The 17569-nt window shown below is 41.9% G+C and overlaps 1 protein-coding gene across 1 annotated transcript in view; it reads right to left on the bottom strand.

The window, feature by feature from the left end:
* The window catches only part of LOC117826496 (receptor-type tyrosine-protein phosphatase N2-like), a 231307-nt gene that overhangs the window by 25591 nt on the left and 188147 nt on the right, over positions 1 to 17569 (bottom strand). Inside the window, exons 15-17 of the mRNA XM_034702594.1 lie at positions 13273 to 13420; positions 10437 to 10510; positions 861 to 938 (exon numbers count right to left, since the gene is read on the bottom strand). Coding sequence (XP_034558485.1) covers positions 861 to 938; positions 10437 to 10510; positions 13273 to 13420 — 300 coding nt within the window. The remainder of the gene's footprint in view (positions 1 to 860; positions 939 to 10436; positions 10511 to 13272; positions 13421 to 17569) is intronic.

A 17569-nucleotide genomic window follows, 5' to 3' on the forward strand; every position in this document is an offset into this window, starting at 1 on the left:
TACAGAAATAAGCTAAAGAGACAAAAAGGTGTGAGTGTACCAGTCTGTGAACATGTTTTATTCTGCTTTAAAGATCAGCACTTTAATATGGGCTCTAATGGAGATTCCTTAGCTTTTGGAGACAGACCCAAGTGGACGCTGGAGGAACTGCACCTTTGGCATCACTTTTCAACACTGGAGGTTTCTGCTTTCTCATAAACATAATCTGACTCAAAAAACTGTAATATTTATCTTACTTAAGTTAAATTAATAATTTGTAGATATAGCTGGAAAAAACATTTTTGGGAAAAAGGAAGATAAACGATAAAGATTTCTAAGATAAGCTGTGATTTAGGTTGATTCACAGTTGCAGCAGTTTAGCCACAGGAGCTGGAGATTTCTTCATCCCCAGCATGCTAGGTAACCAGCTCCTCTGGGAAAGCAGCTGGGACAGATGTTTGACAAGGGGACCTTTCCTTCACACCCAAGCACACACCCCTCACATGCACACACATTGCTTCCCCATTATTCCCCTTGACACACACTTATCCGCCACGACTGGCCAGAATAACTTATCGATCTCCTGCTCCAGATTCAAACACAATTCAACATTTGGGACGGTGGGGAAAGTGTTTGTCGTCCTCTGAATTAACAATGTGTCCCACTGCAGGCTGATGTGTGTGTGTGTGTGTGTGTGTGTTTGGTGCCTGGGTAGAGAGTGTGATAGTGAAGGAGAGATTAATGACGACATCCATAGAACAAGCCGGTCTCCCGTGTGGCTCGCTGTACTAATAAAAATCGGCTAACTCTTGTTTTAGAGAGGGGTATGTATTGATTTCAGTTCTCGAGTGTGTGTGCATGTGCTGTGTGTGTTTTCTTACCTGCCAGAAATCAGCCACTGTGGAGGGCAGGGGGCCTTGAGTGGCGATGTAGGCAGGGTTCCTGGGATCATGATCCATCTGAGAGGAGAGCAAAAAGAAAAAGAGGGAGAAAAAAGGTTAGATTTGTGGATTGTACACTTAAGTTAATGTTTTTTTTTACACAATCAGTGACTATAATTAATAAAAAGTTGAGTCCATATCCATTTATTTAAAAGGGTGGCAATCACAGTCTTTCTTTTTAACACGTTCAAGCCAGAAATAAGGTCTGGTGTACACAAATCTGACAAGACAATTGACTCAAAGTCTGCTCTCAGCAGATGTGTGTCTAACATGAGTCTGGTCCTGCTCGAGGTTTCTGCCTGTTAAAGGAAGTTTGTCCTTGCCACTGTAACTTGCTAAATACTGCAAAGTGCTCTGCTCATGGTGGATTAAGATGAGATCAGACTGAGTCCTGTCTGTAAGATGGGACTGGATCTGATCCTGTCTTGATGTTGGGTCTTTGTTCTTAACATAACCTTGAGTACAGTCTAGACCTGCTCTGTTTGTAACAGTATGGCGCTATATAAATAAAGATTGATTGATAAAAGACAACAAAGGCACGATAAAAGTCCTTAAATTATACACAGTTTTTAAAGACTAATAGACACAAACGTGAACTATGAGCTTAAAAAGAGGTATTTGTACCAACGTCTTCATAGCTGCACTGCAAACTCCCTAAAACAAGTCAGTGTTTCAGTCTTATTTCTGTTATAAAGATGTCTAATTAGACTTGATAAAAGCCACATTCACCTGACAAGTCCAGTAAAACGTCCTAATTAAAAACATTTCTGGACAAAAATAAGGCTTGAGCTGCTAAATGTTTTAATTCAAGCAGTTAAATGACCTCAGAGAAAAAACTTCACAAATTAATTCAAATACTTGGGTTTAATTTTCTAATCTAACATATTAATTTTGGAATGTGTTTTCTGAACTTTTCCACAATCCCACAGTAGCTTAGTTTTTAAAGTCTGATTTAGAGAATTAAACAAAAACAACTGAACGGTAAGTAGGTTATAAGATGAGGTATTTTTTAACAGAAGGAGAATTCAGAGGGCAATAAAGCGTTAATGGCTCCATAAATAAAGGTGCACCAATGAAATCATCTCTGATGGGTCAAGGCGGGCCTCTCCACCTCAGCATACAGGAGCATAGTGATGATTTAGAGCTCTGCAGGCTGTATTTATAAACCTCACAGCATCATGATATAAAGAACCCTAACAATGCAACAAGAGGGAGATAATCATTACGCATTGGTCCGCCAGTTTGTGAAAACAAATCCTGACCTTCAGAAACTCAACCCGTCTCCTTTTTTCTGGTAGTAAGTTCATTTTGCATCTTAAATCTGAGTCAAATTGCAGGTATCTACCATCTGTTCCTGTTCCTCCACTCACAGCTGGGAGCCTCTTGGTGTGGGAGGTGAGAGTTTTCAGCATCTCAACTTCCTCCTGACTTAAATGGAAATTACAGAAGCGGGGCGTAGGCGTTGGGAGCAAAAGACAGGAGACGACTGTGAGGTGAACTTGCAAGGAAGTGAGTGACACCCCTGCCTATTACCATGCAAATTGTACGGTAAATGTAATAATTGGGTAGACCAATTTAGCTGGAAGCAATTACAGAGGCAAGACAGATAATTTCTTGGGCTTTTCCTTGAACAAAATTGTCTTTAATGGTCCTTTGTTCCCCCTTTTGAATGCCAAACAACAATACACCTCTAATGAATTTAAAATGTAATAGCTGAGAGGGAAGAAGGTGACATGGTACCAGGGAGGTTTGCTCATTAAAAACTCTGCAGCTGCGAGCCGGGCCTCACCAGAAAAATTGCTGCAGGCTAGATTGTGCTTCGGAGACATGAGACGGGGGTTTGCCCGAGGGTTACACCTGTGTACTCTACAGTGTGTGTCCAAAGGTATGCGGACACCTCTGTGTGTGCATGTTTCTTCTAGTCTAGGTACATGTTGCATTGTTTTGATGCAAAGGAATGATACTTCTACAGAAGGATTAAAATCTGAGTCCATACCACTCTGCCTGCTGCTGCTCTGTATGTGAGATACGAACACAGAGGTGGTCGTTCATGCTATACTGCCTTTCAGGCAACATCTGCATCCATGTAAGCAGGACGGAAGTCTGATAGCTGGACAATTGGAGTCATTTCCAAGGGTTTGTTTATACACCTTTGGTTGGTGGGTCGGCCCTTAAAAGTTGGCCATGGTGCCATTTTTAGTTGTCATGGATGTGAGACTGGCATACAAGCTGTACTACTGTAATGGTGCATTCAATTTCATATCAGAAGTCAGAAATTCCAAAATGCCAGTCAGCTACGTCATCCTGAAAGCCACCTGAAGTCAGAAACTCTGAGGAACTTTGACAACCCTGAGTTTGGAATCCAAGATGGCTGCTCCTTGCATCAACAGTGCATCAAAAATATAATAAAATAGATCCCTGTAAACTCCATCCAATACTTCAGATTGGACATAAATACAGATCGAGGCCAGATATCATCCCAAACATCAAAGATACATGCATCAAGGATGGTCTTCACTGATACTCATGACTATTTAAGAGCGCATCCCAAGAAAGGTTGCAAAATGTGGTGAAAAACAACATTTATGTGGTTTTAAAGTAATGATATCCATGAGCTGTGCCTCCCTGTCCACATCTGCTTTCGTGCATTTAACTATCCCATGTCCATCTCACCCAATAGCACACAAATAGAAATGTCAGATATGAAGGTAAGGAAGTGCTTAAAGCTCAAAAGTCTGCACAGTGTTGAAATTCAGACCCTGATGTATACCTGGGAAATAGAACGATATCAAACTAAAAGGAACACGGACTGAAAAAAAACAGTACATCTCCCCGCCGGTGGAAAAATGGAGTCTTGGAAATTGAAAGAGAAAGACCCAGAAGGACAGAGAAGGAGAAACAAGTTGAGTTGGATAGAACAAGACGGAGAGCGAACTTGTGAAAATAAAGAAAGTGGAGTCTAGATGAACGGAGAAACAAAGATGGAAAGACAGACACTTGACGTCTGTTTTTATCTCTTTCCTATCCGTCTCCGTTTTTATCACTGTGGACACACACTGCTTCCTGACATCTCAAAGTGCTTCCAGATTTAAACCCTGCCATTAATGACACAGTGACATGTGTGTGTGAGAGTGCATGAGTGTCTGTCACAGAAGACAACTGTCTTCCTGTCTCCTCCTGAGGAACACACTGATATACGTCCTGATTGAGGAACAATACTGGAGGAAGTGAAAGGGCAATTATCCCTGTTGTTTTTTTGTCTTTTCTTTGGGGGTATGAAGATGTCAAATTTGGTGCATATATGTGTGTGTGTGTGTGTGTGTGTGTGTGTGTGTGTGTGTGTGTGTGTGTGTGTGTGTGTGTGTGTGTGTGTGTTTGTGTGTGTGTGTGAGACTCTCTGGGGTTCACGGTGAAAGTATTGTTGTGTACCCGTGTGTTTTTGTGTTTTTACTGACAGACTGATGAACTGGGCACTATTTGGCCTGGTGCTTCAAACACAAACACACCATCCACTGAGGTACAGTCCTCTCCCTGGTTACTGGTTCATTTCCCGGTCAAGACTTTTTGCTGCACGTCATCGCCCACTCTCTACTCCCAACGTCTCCTTTCTCTCATCAGCTGTCCTTCTCTTGACCCAAGCCCCTTTTTTATGATCTACTGACGTGAAGAGGAAAACTGTCCTGTGGACAAAATCTGACATTCTTTTTTGAAATCATGGACACTGCATCCTTTGCTCTCAGGAGGAGAAAGACCACCCAGCCTTTTATCAACACACAGTTTGAAAGCCAACATCTGTGATGGTATGGGGATGCATTAGTGCCCATGTCATGGTTAGCCTACACATCTGGGAAGGCACCATTGACGCTAAACAATGTATACAGGCTTTGGAGCAACATATGCTACCGTCCAGACTATGCCTTTTTAAGGTAAGACCTTGCGTCCTGACTTATCATTGAAAGATTTTGCAAATCATGAAACAAAAAACACGACAAGGGAGACCCTGAACTGTTGAGAAGCTGAAATCCTATATCAAGCAAGAATGTGACAACATTTTACTTTCCAAACTTCAGAAACTGGTCTCCTCTGTTCACAAACATTTACAGAGTGTTGTTAAAAGAAGAGGTAATGCAACACGATGGTAAACATGTCTCTGATTTGGAATTGGGGGTTGTACATGTTTCTAAATCTAACACCTTTTCCCTTTAAGGCAAGAGAGAATTGTCTTTCCAAAGTGGAGCAGTTTGTTTCTTTCTGCTTTTGTCTCCTCCATTCTCCATTTGTTATCTCCCAAGTTACAAACACTGATTGTTTTTTTTCTCTAACTATTAACTGTGCTGTTTTTGTTAAAGTGAAATTATTTTTCATACGAGAAACTGCTGTGACATTGTTCTCTTCAAAGCCAGCAGACTCCATTGACAAACACCGCGGCACACAGGAGCTGTTGCCTCGCTCTGCTCTTTAATTCTTGGTTTGTTTGTCTTTTCTCTGTCTCCTCCTTGGATGTTAAAAAATGTATTTCGTCTAAAAACAGAAACATTATCCACTTTGAGACTTTCATTGAGTCATCTTTTGTTCGGTGTTGTGGCGTTGTAAAGATAAAAAGAGTAACACATGATTTTCGGTCTTTTCCATTTTCTTCCGTGTGACTCTTTTGAGTCAAACAAAGTCGATTTCACTGTCAATAAAAGCTGTGAGACAGACTCAAACCCACTGCTATCTGCACATGACATGCACTTCAATGAGTGAAAGTGTGTGTTTGATAGTGTGTGTGCATGATTGATGGGTACCTGACTGATTGATTATGTCTTAGGAAGTGTGTGTGTTTGACCGAGTGTTTGAGGAAGCTATTGAGTTTGTTTTGGGACTTTAAGTGTGTGTCCTGAAGGAGACCATGAGTGATTGATCGTGTTTGTTGTGAGTAAGTTTCTGCAACTAATTATGCATGTATATGAGACTTTTGGCCATATCACATGGGTTGAAGTTCTTTAAATTTACAGTAAGATTTAGCAGGAAGGTACCTCACAGTGTGTGAGATCATAAGTGTTTTATTTAACCTTTATTTAACCAGGTGAGTTAATTGAGAACCAATTCTCATTTGCAATAACGACCTGGGCCAGAAGGCAACACAGGTGGCATGACAATAAATAAAAGACAAAACAAAAAACAGAGGGGACATACAGAGAGACTTAGAGGCAGAACAATACAATACAAAAATATGATAGCAGTGAACAACTTAAAAGCAATTTAAAAGTGATGTTGAATTGTAGGGTGTATTCGTTTTTGAAAGTGGCGAGTGGAATGAGAGAGGTCAGCTTTAGGGATTGTTGCAGGTGATTCCAGTCATTTGCAGCGGAAAACTGGAAGGAGGTGTGACCAAAGGAGGTCCGGGCTTTGGGTGTGATGAGTTTGATAAGGCTACTTGAGCACAGGCTATGGTTTGTGCTGTGAAGTTTGATTAGTGACTGTAGATATAATGGTGTTTTACCAGTGAGGGATTTGTAAATGAATAGAAACCAGTGTGTTTGTCTGCGAGAGTGGAGTGAGGGCCAGTTCAGCTGAGAGTACAGGTGACAGTGGTGAGTGGTGAATGGGGCTCCAGTGACAAAACGGATAGCAGCGTGGTAAATGACATCCAGTTTGTGAAGGAGAGTGTTGGAAGCAGACCTGTAGACTATGTCACCGTAATCAAGAATAGGGAGGACTATCATCTGAACCAGAAGCTGTTTAGCAGAGTGTGTGAAGGAGGATTTGTTGCGATAAAGAAAACCAATACGGGATTTGACCTTAGTGAGTAGTGTGTTGATGTGTGCTTCAAAAGAAAGTTTGCAGTCAAGCCAGATCCCTAGGTATTTGTAACAGTCAACAAACTCAATCTCCGACCCATCCAGGGAGGAGATTTTGAGGGGGCTGGTATGTTTTTGTTAAAAACCATACATTTAGTTTTATTGGAATTTAAAACCAAATGGATCCTCATGAAAGCGTGTTGGACACTAAGGAAACTGGCCTGTAATGGGGACAGTGCTGTGGTCAGAGAGGAACTAGACGCATAAATAATTGTGTCATCTGCATATAGATGGATATGAGAATCACCTGCTGCAAGGGCAATGTCTTTAACATAAATGTTGAACAGTGTTGGACCCAATATACTCCCTTGTGGGACACCAATAGAAAGAGGCAGGGGATCTGAAAGGAGCCCCTCCACCCTTACAGACTGAAGACGATCATCTTCAGTCTGGGTTTGTGCACAACTGTGTTGGAAGAAGCACACTGCGCCAAACACATGACCTTCAAAATAAAAGCAGATCAAGGTCTTGTTGCCCCTAACTTTTTTTCAGGCACACATCCACAACCAAAAGGAAATGGCTCTGTGACGAACTTTTAGGTCCGAACTCACCATTTGAGAGCCATATGTTTATGGGAAAATCTGAAAGTGCTTATACTTCTGTTGTTTCTGCTAGCACTGGGTCTGAGGTTGTGTTCTAGTTCAATTCAAATGTGCTTACTTGGTTTAAGGATGTTATAAGCACAAGCAAACAAGATCCTGCAAGAAAAGGGCCTGTAACTGTATCCACAATGTGAAATTTGACCGTCAAACTGGAAAAAGGATGGTCTTGTCTATCTGAAAATGTCAAATTTCATCCATCTTCATAGCAGATTCCCTTGCTGTGTAAATGTGATGCAAGAATCAGCCAATACGGTAATGTTTTAAGCTCCAGATTTCAAATTCAAACAGTCGTCATTAAATATTTCTTTGCCAGACGCCCTGTAAATCGTTGCAAAAGTGTTGGGAGTTTCAGATCTAACTGGTCAAACGATGCATAAGCCAAAAGGGTAAGAGATCCTCCGTGTTTGGAGTCAAACGTACAGGTAATGAACTGAGCCCGTAAAACCGACAATCATCCTCTGAAACACCCTCCACTGCTTTCTGTTTGCTTTAAACTCCAGCTGCTGGTGTGGAATGAATCCCAGCAGGGGGCTTTCCAAACTAACATTTAATGAGAAACTGAGCATGTAACATTTAGGATGGCTTTAATTATGTAATTTAGCTTTTCATTTTACCCTTACATTAGCTCGGGAACGACATCTGGTTGACTGTGTGACAACTGTTCAGCGGCTGATTCCTTTAAAAATGCAGCTCTCACACAGCTGTACGGTTTAAAAGCTTCCTAAACGGTCCTTGCTGTGCCAAAGCTGTCGCACTTTTTCTACACCTGTGAATGTCACACCTTTTTGTTTGCTGGATAATTCATACCTACACAAAACCACTAATCCCAGCATGTTTATCATACACAGAAAAACAATTTACAGCAACTCATAGAGGACTGAACAAGGCCCTCTTAAAGAGAAGGACACTGTGTGACAGCCTTGATGCAACTACACAACTCAGTCATGGCATAAAATAGGAAACGGTAGAAGCTTTGAGTAAAGATTATTCTGGTACAGAGCATGTTGAAAGCTCAGAAGTCCTTGTGTGAAGAAATTCAGCACATCACCACCTGTTGAAGTGGGCGAACGATGTCAACGTCTGTTTTGAGGCAGAGAATCGTATCTTTTCCTTTTTTAGAAATGTAGTGATTTCACGCTATCCAAGCCCTCCTTTATTGTCCCGTTTTTTTCGTGAGGATCCTGACTTATTGGTCAACCAGCAAGCTAGTCCAAGCAGCCAACCTGCACTGACTGATGTCACACTTGATCCTCTCAATTTCGAGGTCTACTCAAGCTACAATAATTCCTGTCACTCCCTCTTCCCAGCCTTTGCCAATGCTGCCCTGCACCTGTGCTGTGTTCTTACTTTCAGCCCCAGCTGCAAGCTCTGACTAAGGGAGTTTAAGAAATGTCTTCATCACTCCTCAATTTGTCAATCAATCAATCTTTATTTAAATAGCGCCAAATCACAACAAACGTTATCTCAAGACGCTTTTACAAACAGAGCAGGTCTAGACCGTACTCTATGTTAAATTATTAACAAAGACTGGATAAGACTCAGTCTGATCTCATCTTAGTCCACCATGAGCATTGCACCTTGCAGTATTTAGCTAGTTACAGCGGCGAGGAAAAACTTCCTTTAACAGGCAGAAACCTCGCGGAGAACCAGACTCATGTAAGACACACATCTGCTGAGACTGAGTTTTTGTTGGAAAGAGGGATAGAGGAGAGTAAGAGAGAGCGATTGTGTATGTTAAATAAATAAAAATGTGAAGAGTTATGAGGACGAGGCTTCAACACCAAGTACAAAAATGTTCTCCTGCTGTAATAAACATTTCAATCATTTTACAACTGTCTTTAAGACTCAGTCGTAAACATCTCCAAATAGTTGCAAGATTACCAGGGGTTTTAACAAAGCAGAGAATTGACTTGTTTTATATTAGAGTATGAAAACTAAAAAGGAAGAGTATGGGAATCCATCCACTCTTTATAGCTGTTGTCAGTCTGAGACGACAAGACCCCAAACATGTCTTCACTGTCTTCTTTCCACAGAAACGAGGTTCAGGAGAATCAAACTGACAGCTGAGGAGGTTCCTTAAATAACCTGGGGTGTTCTTTACATTCTTATATATACAGTGTTTAATTCGTGTGTGTGTGTTTGTGTTTGTGTGTGTGTGGGAAGAGAAATTGGAATATGTTCAAATATTCATGTGTCAGTGTCATCAGCATGCATGTCATCAGCATGCATGTGTAGCATCTGAGTGTTGGTGAGCATACAGGACATTTCAGTGTGTGTGTGTGTGTGTGTGTGTGTGTTTGCATCAAAAGTGTGTGTTCCAGTGTGTGCGTGGGTACATGTGTTGCATCTTGTTTTAGCGTTTGTGTGCTTGTGGTATTTGCTGCTCCTTTGTTCTGGTACAGTTTTAAATCCCTCTGATTCTCTCCCTCTGTCAGTCGCACACACTCACATGCACTCACATGCGCATGAGTCACACACACTCAGACACTTCTTGGTGTGAAGCCCGGATTTGAAATGCATAGCGTTTCTGTTGCTTTTAATGGAATACCACTGTATCTACCTCGAGGGAAACATAAACCTACTATTCCAACACTGGTTTCCAAATTGATACACTGACTTACTGAATGCACATGGCTCTTTCTTCCCCTCTCTCCTTCCTACACGCTATTCTGCTACTTAAGGCCTCGGCGAGTTGCACACACCATAACAGTAAACACAAACTAGTGTCAAATTAGCATAACCCAAGGTCAGAAACAATCATTCCCAAGACCCCACGGATCAATTTTGTTTTCACAAACGAGAAGCGAGTCGAGATCCGTGCGCATGTCCTTTCCCACGCCTTCCCTCAGCGGATACTCGCCCGGGGTGTTTGCTGTAACAATCATTAATATTCATGGAGCAGAGCATACACACCAGCGATGGGCTGCTGCTGAAGCTAAGCAAGCGTTGCATCAAAATTTAGATTGTACAACGGAAGGCTGCCTTTGTTCCTGTGACGCCCCTGTGGGAGTGGGCACGGCGGCAGCAGCGGTGTGCGGAGCGCAGAGTTGGAATGCAGAGGAGGTACTTACGATCGGGCTGGCATTGATGTAATCAGAGTTGCCTTGGCTGTTCTCCACCTTCAAGGTGATTCTGGAGTGATCATCTGGAACACAAACAGAGGGATTCAGCGCATTTTGTCTTTGGAATGCAAGAGCTCTGCGGCGATACGGCATGCATCGTAATGAGGTATATGCCAGGTATAACTCTTACTGTAGCCTTGTTTAAATTCCTGTTAGTAGCTAAGTGAGGACGTTCCATGACCCAGAGAGTCCACAACCTGCTGGTAGGTCATGGTTGTATTCGACTCAGAGTACATCTAGTTTCATTACAGAGACAAACAACCAACAAGACAGCTGCTTGGTAAATATCTGACGTGTCCTCAGAGAAATGTTGGACTATTCCTGATTTAACACCTTTACAGAAATCACCTTGAGTCTCAGTTATCAGAAGTCAAGGAGTAGTAGTTTACTAAAGAGGGGAAACAATGATCCCAGCAGAGAAGGTAAAGTTCTGCAACTCTGGACACACTGGAGGGCTCATCTTTAGAAGCTCATGTCTTTATCAAGCATCATTACCTGGCTGAGTTAAATACTTGACTCTGATTGGTCAAAACTACGTTACTTCTTCACAGCAAAAGTGACGTCAGATGCAACCTGATCACATACATCAATATAAATCCACAGAAAGGAGTTCAGGCACATTTCACCTCTGCTTTTTGACACTAGCTGCGTTTACATAGAGCATGATGTTCCAATTATAATAAAAATAATGAATATAAACACTTCAACCAGAATAAACAGGCTCTAACCGGATGAAATTTCAAGATTCAAGAATCAAGAAATCTTTATTGTCAAGTGAGCTCGCCCACACAGGAAATTGACGTGGTGATGGGAACATCGGTGCTCAACAACAAGACAGTAAGGGCAATAAATAAAGAAGCTTTAAAAGTATAAAAGTACTATTTAAAGACATAAATAAACAACATGAATATATATATTCATTACACTACAGAGGGGTTCTTCAAACCTTTTCATAAATTGAAAAATATTTAAATTTGTCCTGTATTAACAGTCATCCTAATTGTCTTCCAGCTGCGTTTTTCCTGCACACGCCCAATGTTTTGACATTTATATGTAATGGCGTATTGGTCTTCTCCTCTTACAGAAAATGGCAGCTTAAAAGGTAAACTGGAAGACAGCAGAGTTTGTTTTTTGGTGGAAACAGCTCATCTTCAGCTCTTTCCATTGATTTTTAATTTGCTCCAGGCTCCGGTTTATCCCTAAGTCTGTAGTTCATACATTCCTACGTCTAAGTGTTGTATTATATAAAGTTCTTTGACTACTTTCTCCTAAAAACAAACTCTGGAGTATATTTCTTTAAATATGGAATCTGTAAAGATGTATTCAAACATTCTAGTCCCTCCCTTGACTTTAAAGTTTATTTGGAACCCAGAGTTTAGCAGTACAGATTTGGTCTTGTTCACCCGGGGGAGAATCTGCCCTCCGTCATCGCTGGTCCACTGAAATCTCTGGAAGGGACAAATTATCCCACTTTGTACTTTTAACGCTGGTGAGCAGAACTCCGGAGCCTCCAGTGATAGTGGCAAAACAGCTCCCATATTTTTCTTCAGAGGAGCCAGTGGTGCTTCAAATAGGGAGCACAAATTATTCCTGACAAACTGCTTTCCCCTGCTGACAACCTGGATTTCATTAAGCCCGGGCCCGCTGGAGAGAATGGGACAGCACTTTTTTAGATGGGCTATTTCCACAGAAGCTTAGAAATTTTAATCATTGATGAGGTCGGTGCAGGAGAGCTTTAATAGAAAACTAATTTACAACCCTTCTGCTCGCTGCATCTGCTCCGGCTTTCTGATAATAGACGCTCGGGCTCAGAGTATTTGGGGAGCGTGGTCAAGAGGTGGTGAGAGCGAGGTCACCGTGTTTGAAAGACAGACATCAGCTGAGCTTTGGTTCTGCTGAGGAACTCAAGGTTTTCTGCAACCCTCAAATGAGCAGATGAGGCTGTTTTACTGCAAGTCATGGTTCTGTTTCGTCTTGCATGCTAATTTGAGAGAAAATACTTTGACGATACCAGAAATAAAAAAAGGATAACAAATTAAATTTCTGCTGTATAGAAACCTGTTAAGTTTACTCTTACAATGACGTAGCTTGCGTCTTTAAAGTCACAGCAGAATCATGGATTATTATTTGGTCATTACAGCCCCTGTGAGGAGTTCTGAGCTGGTTATGAAGCAGAGAGAGATGAAAAGTGATACCTTTTATCTGGGCTGTCAAACGATTAATTTCAAAAAATGCAATTAATTGCTGAATTTTAATTGTTAATCCCAATTAATCAATTTTTGTGAAGCGCATCTTTAAAAATCTATTATTTTAGCAAAATATTTTAATACCTAATTTAGTTTTCTAACACTACACTGTTATTTTTACAGCTATATTCAAAACTAGACATCATAGCCTGCTGTATTCACTGTTTAATTTGATCTTTACTTTCATTTGTACAGGTCTGTTTGAGTTGAAACCAGACAACTTCAGTGACTGCAGCTGTCTATTGATATGGTCTGATCCAGCAGATAGCTTAGGGGCTACAAGACTGTATTTTGGTCAGTGTGTTCAACCTCTCTTGCTTTTTATCTGGTTGTTTCACTATCAAAGCTGGCTCCAAGGTGATTGGTCAACACAACTTGGACACCAAACAGACACAAGAAAACTTCAAAACCCCAAATATTCTGTCTTATATCCAGATACCATCTCAGGGCCAATCCATACACCTTGGCTGAAAGAACCAAACTAATAGATGCAGAAGGACCTTTGGAAAGCATTAAAACAGAGAGAGATTGTTGCTTACATGCCACAACAGCAGCGGAGCGGTTCTTCTTGGCGTTACCATCCTTCAGGCCTATGGTGCTGGCGTTGGGTTCTGCCTGATAGGCACACAGGGCCTCCCACTCCTTCTCCAGGCGGTCCTTCTTCTTCAGGTGGTCCTCCATGTAGGACTGAAGGAGAAGACAAAAAAGAGGGTGGAGGAGTTGAGTAAACAGAGCTGGAGATACACCATGTGTTGTTTGGAAAGATGATTCCAGGACATTTTCTTTCTGTTTCTTTTCTTTCGTCATATTTGGATGTACCATATCTGCAGTTTTGGGATGTTTTGCATTTGTGCAATTTTTTTTTTAGATTTGAGACTCAGATGGAAATCTTGTACCCCCTTTGAAAAGCCAGTTTCAGTTGATTTTAAATTGAGCAAGCATGCCTGGGATTGAGTTTAAATCTCAAGGGAACCTGAGACAGAAATCCAGGTTGTGCTTAGTTCGTCAATCCAAGAAAAGTTGACCAAATACAAACTCTGTAATCGCCAATCTCTGTGTTGTGCGAATGTGACCCATTTACTTCAAAAGTTAACACTGATTACACCTTCTTAAAGCAGCAGAAAAGGTGAGTTTACAACATCAAGACACTTTGGTTTGGAATCAAGAAGGTTCACGAAAACCCCTTGAAACCCTTGAATATTTTGGCATTTGTTGAAAAACTGAAAACCATCCGAATAATCGACTTATCTTCACTTTCTTAACTTATTAGGAGCTATCATTGTGCATTTTGTGCTCATGTGATCGGCTGCACCAAAGCTCTGTTATCAGCGTAGGTATCACTTTCATCTACTCTAGCACTCTTTAAATGACAGCCCTGCCATTACCTACAATATTAGAATCATAATTAAGAAGATAATGTGACTTTGATCAACAGTTGGTGGATGATCTTGGCACACAGGCCCATAAAAAGCACTATGTGTGCTGTTGGGTTGTCCATTATCTGATGTTGGCGGGTGTAGCTTTGTTTTCTGCAGCCTTGAGGATCAGCGGCCCGTGAAGTCAAAATATGGATGGTACAATCGTTGGTAATGGATGAGGGAACCAAATGAGCTCTTTAAATGGCTCCTGCAATGATTTATGGTGGCAGTTACAAATGGGGCTGATCTTAATCAGAATTAGCTCCCAAAAAAGGCCTAATGGCTTTCTGCTAAAATGAGAGGGGTTTGTTAAAAATGGAAGCGGTTCGGCTGCACGTCCGGCCGAGGAAGATAGGAAGACGAGTCTTTTTATCTTATTCACGTTTTTAAACTACAAACCAGGAGGTGACGCCGGAAAGTTGTGTTACCTCTCACAATCGGATTTCGTCAAGTTCAGTCAGACAACTTATGTTTGTAACGGTTCAAAACATTTATCGCAAGAGCAGAACATTGATGTGTTTGGCTTTTAGTTTGGCTTAATCACCCCTCGCAGAATCATCCACATGCAGATTTTGAGGAGTGATCGAGTAGTGAACATTGTTAAATAGTAGCGGGCCAAAGGTGGATCCTGGAAGATGGCGGGGCTGTAAGTATAAGCACTCGACTGTGCAGGACAGCGATGGTGCTGACAGAGCCCAGGCAGAGACCAGAAATCTCACAGCTTGAAAATAAATCCAAATTGTGAGGATATGTTTGGCAGACGCTGTGAGAGTGGTGCATGTCATGTCTGAAATCAGTGCAGCTTGAGTTGCCTGCCTGAACTAGCTCGCAGGCGTCGCTCTGTTCTCAGTGGACTCTTTGATAGTCAGACCAGTACTCCTCTCTCTTTTCTTTCTCTGCCTCAAATGGAAAAACAGTCACTCTATACAGCACATGCTCTGTCTGCTGGTATCTGCACCTGAGACTCTTTAAGAAGGAAGCATTTAGTAATTGCTGAATTCTTGCTAACAGATTTATTTTAAGTCAAAATTAAGACACAGAGACATGCAGACTAAATATTAAATGCAAGATGAGTGGGTAGGGTGGGTGTTGTAGCGTTTTCAATACTAGCGCTGGTGTCAGAAGCGTACAGCTGGCCAGGTCTGTTATTTTTTTTTATCAGTAAGCAAGCCACGCTCAGTGCTCCAACAGCAGGCTTCATCCCTCAAGGCTGTGTTGTGTGTAGTGTAAAATGCATACACACAACACACACCTACAGCCTTCACTCAGTAACACTAGCTGTACCTTATTCTAGTATCGCCACTCCATTATATTCGCTCCAGAGCTGCTAAAAGCAGCCGTGCTGTAACAGGAAGCTGCGCCCCGGGACCCTCCACCTGCACATAGACGCTTATCAACAGCAGGCGGTCCAAATCCATCAAAGGATCCACACACTCACACACAGAAACACACACTCAAGGATGAAGAAAATGACCGTATAGAACACAATCCATGAAAAAAGGTCACATACACAAAAACACAGTCCACCCACGCAGCGCAAACACACAGGCATGTATACAGTCGCTGAAACACAGTTCTATAGAAGTCCATCAAAAGAAACCACGCATACAACCACAATGGGTGCACACACACACACACACACACACACACACACACACACACACAATTGGGCGAGCACACACACACACTCACACAATATACATAAGATTGAAATAACAAACACCTACTCATACATTTATGTGTTCAAGAAACAGACAATCATACATGCCCAACAATCAATCGCGCGCACACACACACGCACGCTCACTGTTCTCCATCAGATCCCCCCCCCTCTCCATCGGACCCCCCCCCTAATGCCAGAGTAATAGGGTTTTGTGGCTGTGTAAAGGGATTACTGCAATCCAATCAGGAGGTGCTGAGATCACCATGTGTCGGCCAAACACTGAATAATCCCCTTACTGCGGGAGGGGGGGGGGGGGGGGGGGGGGCTTACAGCTGCCAAAGGTGCTCAATAAAAAAAAAAACAAGCCTGCGCCGCCATTGAGGTTCTGACGCACCATCTGAGCACCTGTAGGAAACAGAAGCTTGAGAGCCCTTGGTCGCATGGGAGGTGATGTAATGCAGCCGCCATTTTGGCTCCACAAAGGGGGAGTGGATGAGGGATGAAATTGCTGTGGGATACAGTTACTCAGCAGGGAGGAGAGTCAAGACGGGGGAGAGCTCTTGGAAGGAGAAGCTATTTTTGAAACCTGAGTCCTACTTTGTTTTCAACTTTTCTGGGTTTGCTTAATGACTAATGACTGCAAAACAGCTCCAGTAAATTGCTTCAATGGACAGCAACTGCATAGGCTTTAATGGACGCAAGGTTACCCCTGTGGGGAAAGTTAAAGTACGTCTACTGCATTGCTTGTTTTTGCCACTGACGTGCTCAGACTGTTATTTAAAGTGTCCAGAAACATTACAAAAAGGATCTAGATTGAAAGAGATATTTTGTTAAAGAGCAAGATCCTTCCATAGCTGTTCTGATTGGTTGTTTTTTTTTTTAATGTATTTTTTAATTGTGTGTTTTAATAGTTGAAGCTGAATCCAACACGTGTAAGTGGGTAGATATGCAAAATGGAATCTGGACTCAAAGCTGAAGAGTCATGCTCCCCTTGAAGTGATTCTAATGAACATAACCACCAGCTCAGGATACATTACACCGCTTATAACCCAACTAAAAACGACATATTAGACGTCGAAACTGAAAATGTGTCATTTGAATAAAATTACATGCTTCTTTAAGTTTGATGCCAGTAAAATGTTTCAAAAAAGTTGGGAAAGAGATGACAAAACACTGAAAAGTTGTGTAAAGCTGAAAAAAAAAGCACCTGGAGGACCATCTCGCAGCTAATGAGGTTGATATTCAACAGGTCAGTGACATGACTAGGTGTAAAAAGGACACTCCAGAGAGGCCGAGTCTCTCAGAAGTAAAGATGGGAATTGGTTTGCCACTCTGTGAGAGACTGCGTGAGCAAATAGTTCAACAGAATAATGTTCATCAAAGTAAAATTGCAAAGACTTTAAGGAATTCTTCATCTACAGTTTAAAAGGGACAAGGCCCAAAACCAACTTTTCTGGAGTTGGGCTTCATCAACATTGACTCGATACTTTAATGACTACAGGTCGAAATCTTCCCGTCTATGAAATCTATCCCAAACATGTAATAAATCATCAACAGCCAATCTGTATCCATCATCTAAAGGCTGCTGTCTTATTTTTAGTTAATCGCTGACATCATCCTGATACATGAGTCGAACCTCTCTGCAGCTCACTGCTTCCTCCTCCTCCTCTGAGCACATTAGAGTGATTTAACATCCATTTCCTGCAGCCCCGCTCGTCCTCCAGCCGCTGCCCTGCGACCTACCAACTCCACAGA

Source organism: Notolabrus celidotus, chromosome 15, assembly GCF_009762535.1.
Source record: "Notolabrus celidotus isolate fNotCel1 chromosome 15, fNotCel1.pri, whole genome shotgun sequence".
Classification (NCBI taxonomy): domain Eukaryota; kingdom Metazoa; phylum Chordata; class Actinopteri; order Labriformes; family Labridae; genus Notolabrus; species Notolabrus celidotus.